General features: G+C 49.9%; 1 protein-coding gene across 1 annotated transcript; it reads left to right on the top strand.

Annotated features, from left to right (window-relative positions):
• The first annotated feature begins 6,238 nt into the window (after nucleotides 1-6,238).
• On the top strand, nucleotides 6,239-10,862 carry LOC124655823 (auxin-responsive protein IAA25-like). The gene is made up of 5 exons (XM_047194663.1): nucleotides 6,239-6,258; nucleotides 7,847-8,133; nucleotides 10,403-10,550; nucleotides 10,630-10,706; nucleotides 10,813-10,862. The coding sequence occupies exons 1-5, from the start codon at nucleotides 6,239-6,241 to the stop codon at nucleotides 10,821-10,823; spliced, it is 543 nt and encodes a 180-aa protein (XP_047050619.1). The 3' UTR covers nucleotides 10,824-10,862.
• Nucleotides 10,863-11,259: the final 397 nt, after the last annotated feature.

Here is an 11,259-nt window from a genome sequence, read left to right as displayed (position 1 = left end):
CATCACAAACCACTACTACTTCGAGCTCACGCCAGAGCAGCAGAGGAATCCCCAGTGGCATCCCGACTACAACCCGACTTGGGACGGCTTGAGAGTGCGCTTGCCAGGCACGAGGAGGATGGCCCGCCTCCTTTGAACTTCAACGAGGCCGGTCGTCGGCTGTGGTGGCGCGGCCAGACTCTCCAGAGCGTCATGGCCTACCATGGCCCCCACCTGCGCTACCCTCAGTCCCAGCCCACGCGTTCTCACCCGCCGAGGTTCGACTACCGTGACCCCGATGCCAGCGACGACGATGTCGGCGACTACGACGACTACAGTGGCAACGTTTATAGGGCTAGGCACGAGTATGACTGAATGACTCCAACATTCGAATCTGGCCATGTATCTTAATTTTTAGTTGAGCTCTGTACTTTAATTCCAGTTCAATCGCAATAAATTTTTTATTCCCGCTCATTGTTTCCCGCCCTTTTCCTCCCGCGCGGCGTCGTGGCGGGCAACTTTCTCATCATCAACGTCAGCCACGATGAAGCCACCAGCTCTGGGTTCCTCTTCTTCATCCTCCAGATTAAGCCCCCCATATTTTTACCCGGTTTGAGCCCCAACCCGGGATAAAAGGGGTATATAAACTAAATTTAATTAAACTAAAACAACCGACAACGACTTTATTGAAAATACATTTAAAATAGATAAACGACTAGTCTAGTCTACTCGTTGTCAGAGGTTTTCTCGGTCCAAATGTCGTCCTACCGAGGGTCGTTGTTGGCCCAAGTTGTATTCGGGTTGTCGAGCTCGAATTCGGCGACGGCCCGACGGTGGCGCCTGTCGGACCTGCGATGTGCCCTGAGGTCAGCGAAGAACGCGTCGGTGTTGTCGACGTCATTGGGGAACTGCGCCCTCCACTGGCGCATCAACTCCTCGTCGTGCTCGACGATGGCGATCTGGCGTTGCACCTGGCAGTGGCGGCGACGGTCCTCGTCGTCGACGAGGCATGGCGCTGGCGGGAGGAACTCCGCCTCCTCTAGCGATTCGACGTCCGGGAAGTTCATGTCGCGTCGTGGCTGCCGAAATCGCCATGCGGCCGCGTCGTAAGCGCGTGATGCTAGCTCCGGCGTGTTGTACGTGCCGAGGGTGAGGTGGAAGCCACCGGCGCGCATCTCCGGGTAGAACCTACCGTTCGGACGTGCTCGGACGCCACGAAAACCAGACGACCCGCGACGGCGCAGCGGCATCCCGGATACGAATGAGCAGAGGCAGCGGCGACGTGTGGTTGCGCGCGCATGCGGCGCTTTATAGCGCGCGAAACGACGCAACAAGTTTGGCGACACGTGGCGCGGGGAAGCGGTGGGGCATGTCACGTGGAATCGGCGGCTACAGGTCGCACGCTGGCGGCGGCGGGGCGAGGTACGTGGAAGTGGCGGTGACATGTGGCACGGGGAAGCGACACGTGGCACGACAACGGCCGTGGCCAGTACATGGCTTCAAATTCAAACTCATAAGTTATTTAACTTCATATTCAAATTCATATGTAAATTATACTTTTATTAGATAGAGATTCTTTTTTGAACATTTTGATACATCATATGACATTTTTTTATTTGAAATAAGGTGGGAAACAAAAAATAATTTGAAAGGGCACATAAAAATTTGCCTTTGATCCCGGTTCGTGCCACGAACCGGGACTAAAGACCTATTTTGCGCGCGCCGCAAAAAACGCTGCGAAAATTGGCCTTTAGTCCCGTTTCGTGGCACGAACCGGGACCAAAGGTGGGGGCTATAAACAGTTACACTTCGTCTCCACGGAGACGAAGCGCCCAGACGCCGCCAGGCTGCCACACTTCGCCGCTGCCGCCGCCGCGCATGCCACCGCCGCCACCATGCGCCGCCGCCCTCCACCTCCTCTTCTCCACCCGCCGCCGCCCGTGCCCTCCTCTTCCACCTGCCGCCGCCCGCGCCTTCCTCCTCGACCGCCGCCGCACGACGCCGGCGCCTTCGCCGCTGCTACACGACGCCTTCCTCCTCGACCGCCGCCTCCTCTCCGCCGGCAATGTGAGGCGCCGGCCCGGCCGGCCTCCCCGTTAACTCTTTATTTTTATTTTTTCATGTATTATTGTTTTTTATATTTGTTAATTAGTATATTGTTAGTATATTATTTGTTAGTATAGTTGTTAGTATAGTTAATTAGGAAAATTGTTAGTATAGTTGTTAATTAGTATAGTTGTTAGTATATATATTGTTAGTATATAGTTATTGTTAGTATAGTTAATTAGAAAATTTATGTTATATAAAAAATAGTGAAATTTATATTAGTTAGAAAAAATAGTTAGAAATATTATTTACAAATATTAGCTGGAAAAATTAGTTAGAAGTATTTGTTAGATAAAAATTTATATGTTATGAAAAAGTAGTGAAAATTATAGTGAGAAAAAATTATTAGATAAAAATGTATATGTTAGAAAAAAAGTAGTGAAAAGTAGTAATATTTGTTAGAAATAAGTTATTCAAATTCAATATTATATTTGTTAGTTTGCATAGCTACGATGCCGCACCCGCCGCGTCCTGGAGCTAGGACCGTTCTGGACCAGATGCTACTGATGGGGGAGGTTCGGGACTGGGCTCCGCCGGGGTGGTACTGGGAGGTGTTATCTTCCGGGGCGCGCACCTTGGTGCGGAATCCGGGTTCCGTCGTCGACCCGGATATTCTCTGGTGGAGGTCGCGTGGGCCACCGTCGTTTTAGAGGGAGCTGGCCCCGCAGGAGGTGGTAGCTCAGCGCATTAGAGAGGAGGACGAGAACGTTCGCCGTTACTTGTATGCGTTAGACACCAGATATACGAGAGGATGGTCATTTATTGAGGGATCTCAGATTAGCTATGATCCTGTTATTATTTCGTGGCTTTGGGTTCAACCGGCGCGGCTCAGGACCCGGTCGGCGCCGTTGAGAGGTTCTAGTAGTGATGTATTAGGGTTAACTAAACATGGACCCGAGCTATGTATGCATTTAACTGCACTATCTGCTTTCAACACTACATTATCGATTTTTAATTAATAACTATATATGTAACTCCAATTTCAGTTTCCTGCATTATTCTTAATTAATATCTATATATGTGATAATATGATGGTTCCTATAAATTGCAAGTCATTGCAGAAATCATGGAGGGACATAGAGATGAAGACCAAGAAGAATTCATGCCTAACCTCATAGCCAACGGTACTCTGGATGATGGCGACGGCGGTATTCCGGATGATGGCGGTGACGATGTCACCGCAACTTTTTTGAATGACTCCGGTGAGGGAGCGAAGAATATTGACCGAAGAGAAAATGACTCTGGTGAGGAAGAAGATCATAATGGCTCCGGTGATGGAACCGCAGTTATCATCGAGGTATATAAATTAAGCCGCTACTGTCTAGATGTATCAACTAATTTGTATTGACGATGAATTATTTCTTTTTTATCCCTTCGGATCGATCAATTCTTCTGTAAAGTCGAAGCGAGCCCGGCCAAAATGTTGACCGACGGTGTTAGGCGCGACATCACCGAGATCGATAAGAATGGTAAACCGATTGCTCCCGATAAGCATGGAAAATTATTTATAAGTCAATGCGCAGTGCTTGTTAGGGACTGCGTCCCGATCACCGTTCGAGAATGGCACAAGCCGAAGGGATAGTCTGATGAAGCAGCTGCAATTCGTTATATCGATGATGTAGCCAAACACAGCCTTTTGACCAAGCTCATGGCACATTTCAACCTACCTCTAGAGGAGGATGCCGATAAAAAGGCAAAGATGGAGAAGGCAGTCCATGACTTTGCTTTGAAGAAGATGGCCGAACTATTCAAGCACCACAAGAAAAGATTGCGCAGCCTTATCTAGATAAAGAACACTCCAGACTTCAATGCAGGGTATGAGAAGGTAAAAGATCACTGGGGCGAATTCGTGAAGTACAGCACGGAGTCAGCAGAATTTAAGAAAAGGTCGGCAACAAATAAGGCATATGCTGCGTTGAAGAAATATCACCAAACTATGGGTCCAGGTGGCTATAGGGCTAATCGGCCTAAGTGGCAGACAGCTGAGGCGGAACTAGTCAACAAAGGGATCCGATTAGGGACACACGGTTGGACCGAACGGTTGAAGAAGTGGTTCTACGGGATTGGGGGAAGGTTGCACCCAGAAACAGGGAAGTGTATCTATAAGAAAGATCATCTGAAGAACCCCATTCAAGCCCTTGAACAAGCACATAAGGACGTGGAGGAGGAGAGGTTCCACCCCGAAAGAGAGAACGACGAGCTGACACGTGCCCTTGGGAACAAAGAACACGGTGGACGAACACGAGGCACAGAAGGCTCTATTCCGTGGAAGTATGGCTTTCCTCCGGAAAGCAAGAGATTTCCTGATAAAAGCCATGCGAGGAGAAAGGCAAGGGAAACAGACCGCATAGCGTCCTTAGAGAATTCTATGAGCGCCCTTCAAGCCACTGTTGCCGAAGTAACCCAATTACTTACATCCCATATGGCTCAGTGGCTTCATATAGATGCTGCATTGCTCGATGCTATCGTCCCGCTGCAATCTCAACACTTGAAAAGCAGTGTGGCTTCCACTCAGCAGGATAATGATGATGAACAGGTGATCGAGCGTCCTCGCTACCCCCCTGGATGATCTCACTGAGAGCCATCCTTCTGAGTTGCATGTTAAATGTTTCAACCTATCCTTCAAGGCGACGGTCGGCATTCTCTTACCTACAAGAACTTACCATTGTCGTCCGATCCAAGACGTCTATATTGTTGTGATGGTAGATTATGAGCAGTTGTTCCTTGAGAAACCTGCAGGTGAAGATGGGGAAATCAAACAACTGAGAGAAGCCCGTAGAACCACCGTTCAATGCTAGAAGGAGAACATTGTGTTTCTAGGTTCGAAGCCAAGCATGCCACCTCCATCTCGTTCTCCGCCTCCTCCACGTGAGAATACATCGCCGCAGTCTCCTCCGCGTGATTATTCTCCTCTGTTCGATGATGATTCTCCTGTGCGTGATGATTGTCATGTGCATGAGCAGTCTCCTCAGGCTTCGCCGTCTCCTCCGCGTGAGAATACTCCGCCGCCTCCTGCTCGTCAGGAGACTCCTCCAAGTATGCAACCACCTAAGAAAAGAGGAAGAGTACCGCGGCAAGTATTAAAGCTCCAAAGAGATCATCAGCTCCGAAGAGGTCGAAGACTCCAGAGTTGTTACCATATGAGATGACTAATGAGCAAAGCGACGCAGTCGCATATGCCCAGCTGAAGGCGTTTCTTGCGCCGAAGAAGCCTCCACCAAAGATGTTCATAGCACCGAATACAATGAAGCACTTTGCCGAGACGAAACAAAAGAAAGCTGAGCTGTCAAGTGATTATGACCGCTCTTTTGGACAGTCCTCTAGAGCGAGAAAAGCGAAAAAAAAATTCCAGCTTGGACAATAGGATAATCAGTCCTTACCCCCCTTCGTCGAACGGGTGGCTAGAGGTCAGGGAGCAGATGTTCAGTACGAAGATTGCTATCCAATGGCTGAAGTCGTAAACAAGTATAGATACAGACATGATCTCGTCAAACCTAGCCAGCTCACGCGTCTATGCACTCAGATGCGAAGGTTGCATGAATGGTACCTGAAAGCCTGTCGAAATTGTGAACCTCACGGTGGCAGTTAGAGATGAGCATTACTTCCGGGGGAAGGAGGATATAAACCTTGAGTTTCAAGAACTATTTCAGTTATTCAATCAAGACGCCCTCGACAAAGCTGTCATCAGTTGCTACTGTATGTAAGTGATTTATTTATGTAATTAAGTCTGTAGCTCAGCTCATTCATTTGCACTAACAATTATCCTCACTATATTCTTTTTGTATGCTATATATTAACTATGCAGAATGAAGATACTCGAATGCAAAAGAGGCAAGCTCTATGACATCGGGTTCATTAACCCAAACACAGTTCATGAAGTTACGGTTCGACAGTACGCCTAGGACACAGAGAACAACATGCTAATGTTTTACAGAAGCAAGCAAAGAAAGAGGATATATTCTTTTCTTTGAGCTTTTGCAGCTTCAAGTGAGTGTTATAACATACATTATACTTGTGCAACTTCCACTTTATTCTCCTAATCATTGAGCTATGCTTGTGCCGCTTCCACTTTATTCTCCTAATCATTGAGCTTAAGAAAGGAGTCGTACTTGTCATGGACTCGAAACGTAAAGAACATGCGGAATTGGCGAACATGGCTGCGATGCTCCAGAGGTAATTTCAATCAATTTCGTATTGCCATCTTCATCTGTTCTCATTCGATGATATCATTAACTAATCAATAACTCATTTTTTCTTTGCCGAGCAGGGCTTAGAAACGGTTCATCAATATTATTCCGGTTAAATGAAAACCGGAGCTTACATTTAAAGATTACTCTGTAAGTAGTACTATATATATAACTATGTCCGTGAATCTCTTTGATATTTTGTTTCAATACGATGCTTGATTATTAGTTTGATCGAACTATTTTTTTGTAAAGTCTTTGAAGCAGGAAGCCGGGAATAACTTATGTGGATATTACGTCTGCGAGTTCATTCGTCAGATGGCCTATCACAGGGATGCGGAGGATGCTATGCACGCCACTCGTGTACGTGAACAATATTTCACAATTAATCTTATTTTATTACCATCAATTGTATTGAGTTCCATTCATATATATTGATCTTCTTTTTTTTAATATAGATGATATGCCCGCGGGACACTCTCATAACGGAGGATCGCATATGAGCAATTCAAGGGGAACTCGCGAGATTGTTTCTTACCAAGGTCATTGCCCGAACTGGAGAACACCATCGGGAGTTCGTAATTCTTTAAACATGCATTACCGAGGCCATTAGAGATATGAATAGATATGATATATACATTTGGTTCCGGCTTTATATATTGTAAACATGCATATTACTTGTATTGTATTTCATGACGATGTCTATCTATACATGACGATGTTTGTGGTTTCTTAAATGATACATGCATTGCTGATTTGAATGAATAATATAAAACCCTGAAACACTCTGCCACGGCAGAGAAACGCTGCTCCACCCTAAACCTCTGCCGCGGCAGAGAAACGACCATTTTCTCTGCCACAGCAGAGACCCTCCAGTCCCGGTTCGTATCTCGAACCGGGACTACAGGTCCTCCACCACGAGCCTCCTGGCCGCACCACGTGGTGGTGCCTTTGATCCCGATGCACACTTGAACCGGGACTAAAGGGTGGACCCTTTAGTCCCGCCCGTTTGGTCCCGGTTCGAAAACCGGGACTGATGGTCCAAATGGATCAGGACTGAAGCCCCGTTTTCCACTAGTGTTAGCACAAAGTAATAGCTGTTTCGTCCTAATTTTTTCATGGAAACATGATGTATGAATTAAGAAAATTCTTTCGTTAAAAGGGGTCTCATGTATGAACAAGTTTATGTTTGTGCCTGTTTTGATCTCTGTCAGAACTTATTTTGGCATAGCATAAGAAAAACATGTCAACAAAGCATAGATAAGAGAATAAATAAATAGTACTACCTATGGTCTGAATTTAATCAACGTGGCCACACCGCTGTCTACATGCATGTCTAGAACTAACCTCGTGTCAATTAAAATCGACCAGAGGGAGTACAAAATAAAACAACATTATAAGAAGCAAAAAAATAAACACGAAGAGGATGGGAGGACAACTGGAGTTGTTGTATTGTGGTACTAATATACTACCATCTCAAGTTGATTTCTTCCTTGTTGTCACGAATTCCACACGAACAGGTGGTGAATCTTTGCTTGTCCGTCATAATCTCACCAAATTCCACTAACAATTTTCAGAGAAGATCGCCTCCAAGTAGTCGGATGGCCACCAGTGTGCACATTCCGCAAGAACCTGTCCACCACATCCACAAGGCCTGCATATTCTCAAGATCTGAGCAAAGTGGAACCCTGCTCTGAGGAAGAAGACCATGGAAACACTGGATTTTCAGGACAAGAGAGGTCAGCTATGTTTGTGAAGGTGAACCTGGAAGGTTACGCCGTCGGGAGGAAGATCAACATCAATGCGCACCGCAGTTACACTTCGCTGTCCGGGGCTCTGCAGACCATGTTCCATGGCTTCCTGTGTTATGACCGGTTTGGCCTATAGCAGGAGGAAGCCCATTAGGGGGCCTAAATTAGGGGCTTAGCCCATTTATCATTTTCATTAGCTTATTTATACTGCTGTAAAACTTACGTGAGAAATCAGGCAATAAACTGATCTTATAGATCGTTACTGCCGACTCCTTGAGGAGTCGGTCTTCCCTGCCCTAGCCGCCGCTTCTTCCCCTTGCGCCGCCTTCCTCCAACCTCGCGGTGGCAGCCAGCCGCCGGCGCCGCCTTCCTCTCCCTCGTACAGCACACTTTCACCCCTACAATCTACGCCCTAGACCAGGTAGACTAGCTGACTCTACCAATTTGGTATCAGCTTCCTCGGTTACGATCATGTCTTCGGGCCAACTAGCCGCCACCATCGCCGCCACCTCCGAGACGCCGCCGGCCTCCACCGCCGCCGCGCACTTGCCGCCGCGCTCGCCGCCGCCCTCCACGGGCGACGCGACATCCATGGCGGAGGCCGCCGACGCCGCTCCCCTCCTCTCGCAGCAGGAGCTCTCAACGGCCATCCGCGACCTCGCCACCGTGGTCCAAGGCATCCGCCTGTACCTGATCGGCACTCAGGGGATGACCACGCCGCCGCTGCCGCCGGCCCTCAGCGCCTACTCGGCCGCGCCGGCGTTTCCGCCCGTCCAGGGCGTGCCCACCCCGCCCCCGGCCTCGCCGCCCCCACCGCTGTGGTCGTCGTGGCAGCCGGCCCCCAGCGCCGGGCCCGCCTTGCTGCCCCAGGGCGTCCCCATCCAGCGAGTGCAGTTTCCGCCGTCGCCCTCGCGGCTCCCGGCGTGGGTGACCGCGACGGAGCCCCCGCCCGTCTACTCGTGCACATCGGCGCCTCCTCCTGTCTACACGACCACCGGGGACCCTCCGAGGCCCTCCTTTCCGGAGCCGGCATACTCGCGCTTTGCGGAGCCTTCCGCTGGCCGCGCGGAGTACCCCAGCCAGGGCGCCGCCGGCCCAACCCCCCCACGCTACGCCAAGCTCGACTTCGCCACGTACGACGGTGTCGAGGACCCCCTCAACTGGCTCAACCAATGCGAGCAGTTCTTCCGAGGGCAGCGCGCCCTCGCCTCGGACCGGACTTGGCTCGCCTCGTACCACCTCCGCGGCGCCGCCCAGACATGGTATTACTCCCTCGAGCAGGACGAGGGCGGCATGCCCCCATGGGACCGCTTCCGCGAGCTCTGCCTTCTACGCTTCGGCCCCCCGATTCGCGGAAGTCGTTTGGCGGAACTCGGGCGTTTGGCCTTCATCACCACGGTACAGGACTTCGCCGACCGCTTCCAGGCCCTCGCATGCCATGCGCCCGGGGTGACGGGGCAGCAGCGCGCCGAGCTCTTCATTGGCGGACTGTCGGACCACATTCGCGTCGACGTGGAGATGCGGGATCCCCAGGACCTGCAGTCATCCATGTACTACGATCGCGCCTTCGAGCAGCGCGCACGGGCCATGCAGCAGGCCGTCCCGGCCAGCGACGTTCGGCCAGCCGCCCGCCCTCCACCGACACCACCAGGCCAGGCGCTCAAGGCCGTGACTCATGCGGGGCACTCCGATCCAGCTGCGACGCGGCCTTTCCGTCGGCTGACCACGGCCGAACAACTTGAGCGCCGTCGTAAAGGGTTGTGCTTCAACTGCGACGAGCTCTATGTACCGGGCCACGTTTGTCCACGCCTGTTCTACTTGGAGACCGTAGACGACATTGCGGCTGATGTCGTCACAGCTGGGCTGGCTGACGCGGCCGTCTCCAAGGCCGACGCCGTTCCAGGATGAGTTCCGCCAGCAGTTTCCAGCTATCCAGCTCGAGGACGAGCTGTATGAGAAGGCGGGGAGAGATGTTATGACCGGTTTGGCCTATAGCAGGAGGAAGCCCATTAGGGGGCCTAAATTAGGGGCTTAGCCCATTTATCCTTTTCATTAGCTTATTTATACTGCTGTAAACGTGAGAAATCAGGCAATAAACTGATCTTATAGATCGTTACTGCCGACTCCTTGAGGAGTCGGTCTTCCCTGCCCTAGCCGCCGCTTCTTCCCCTTGCGCCGCCTTCCTCCAACCTCGCGACGGCAGCCAGCCGCCGGCGCCGCCTTCCTCTCCCTCGTACAGCACACTTCCACCCCTACAATCTACGTCCTAGACCAGGTAGACTAGCTGACTCTACCATCCTGTCAGGTGTTTTTTGTTTGCACTGCACTGCACCCTCCATGCATGATCAAACTCCATACTGCTCATGTCACTGACATATATAGATATTTCAGATGGCCATCGGAGGATTGCAACTAGAGAGGATGGAGAGAAGCTGCAGCGTCAGAAGGGCAACGGCGTGATGAAGAACTACATCCTTCTGTATGAGGACAACGAGGGTGACCGCATGCTCGTTGGCGATGTCCCATGGGAGTATGTTGAGCGTGGCAATTTCTTTATGGAAGAAGTTGAAGTGGTCACTGATCGACCTTTCTTGCATACGTTTTTGCAGGTTGTTCATCGCTTCAGTGAAGAGGCTTTACATTACTAAGGACCCCAGAGCTGACAAAAGCGACACGAAGAACAATGGTGTGTTTCTTTATGCTGCACTGCATTACGGTTACACACCATTCGTTCTGACAAAGTTTACTGCATTTATTTGTCCAGTGACAGTACTATCTTGTTCCTTTTGCAGTTACAGGATGATTAGATGTCGAGGCTGTTTCTCTGCTTCTAGAAACTGATGCATACGTCGACGTGGCACGAATCTCCAGGATTGTAGACGGTCCTGATATGGTCTTCGCCTACAACGGGCTGCCGAAAATCTGCATCCTAAGCTTTGAATTCGGTCGCCTGTAAAAATCTGTTTATTTTACCTTCTTGCAGTGTAAAGCCTCTCTCCCCTCGTGTAACTGCTTTTGTACAAAACCTTCGGGGAATTCACCCGATCTTCGGACGAAATGAATACAATCCATTCAGGTGCTCGCCCCCGGTGTAAACTCAAAAAAAAAATGTAGGAAGTTTTGTTTTGTGCAATCGAATAGATAGTGGATTAGCTAATAGTCATGTAAAATAGCACTGGGTGTAATTATATATCGTGGAATAGGTAGTAAGGCTCCGGTACACTGACCTGATAAATCTT

This window comes from Lolium rigidum, chromosome 1 (assembly GCF_022539505.1).
Source record: "Lolium rigidum isolate FL_2022 chromosome 1, APGP_CSIRO_Lrig_0.1, whole genome shotgun sequence".
Classification (NCBI taxonomy): Eukaryota; Viridiplantae; Streptophyta; class Magnoliopsida; order Poales; family Poaceae; genus Lolium; species Lolium rigidum.
The sequence above is the reverse complement of the archived record's forward strand: the minus strand, read 5'-3'. Positions and strand labels throughout refer to the sequence as shown.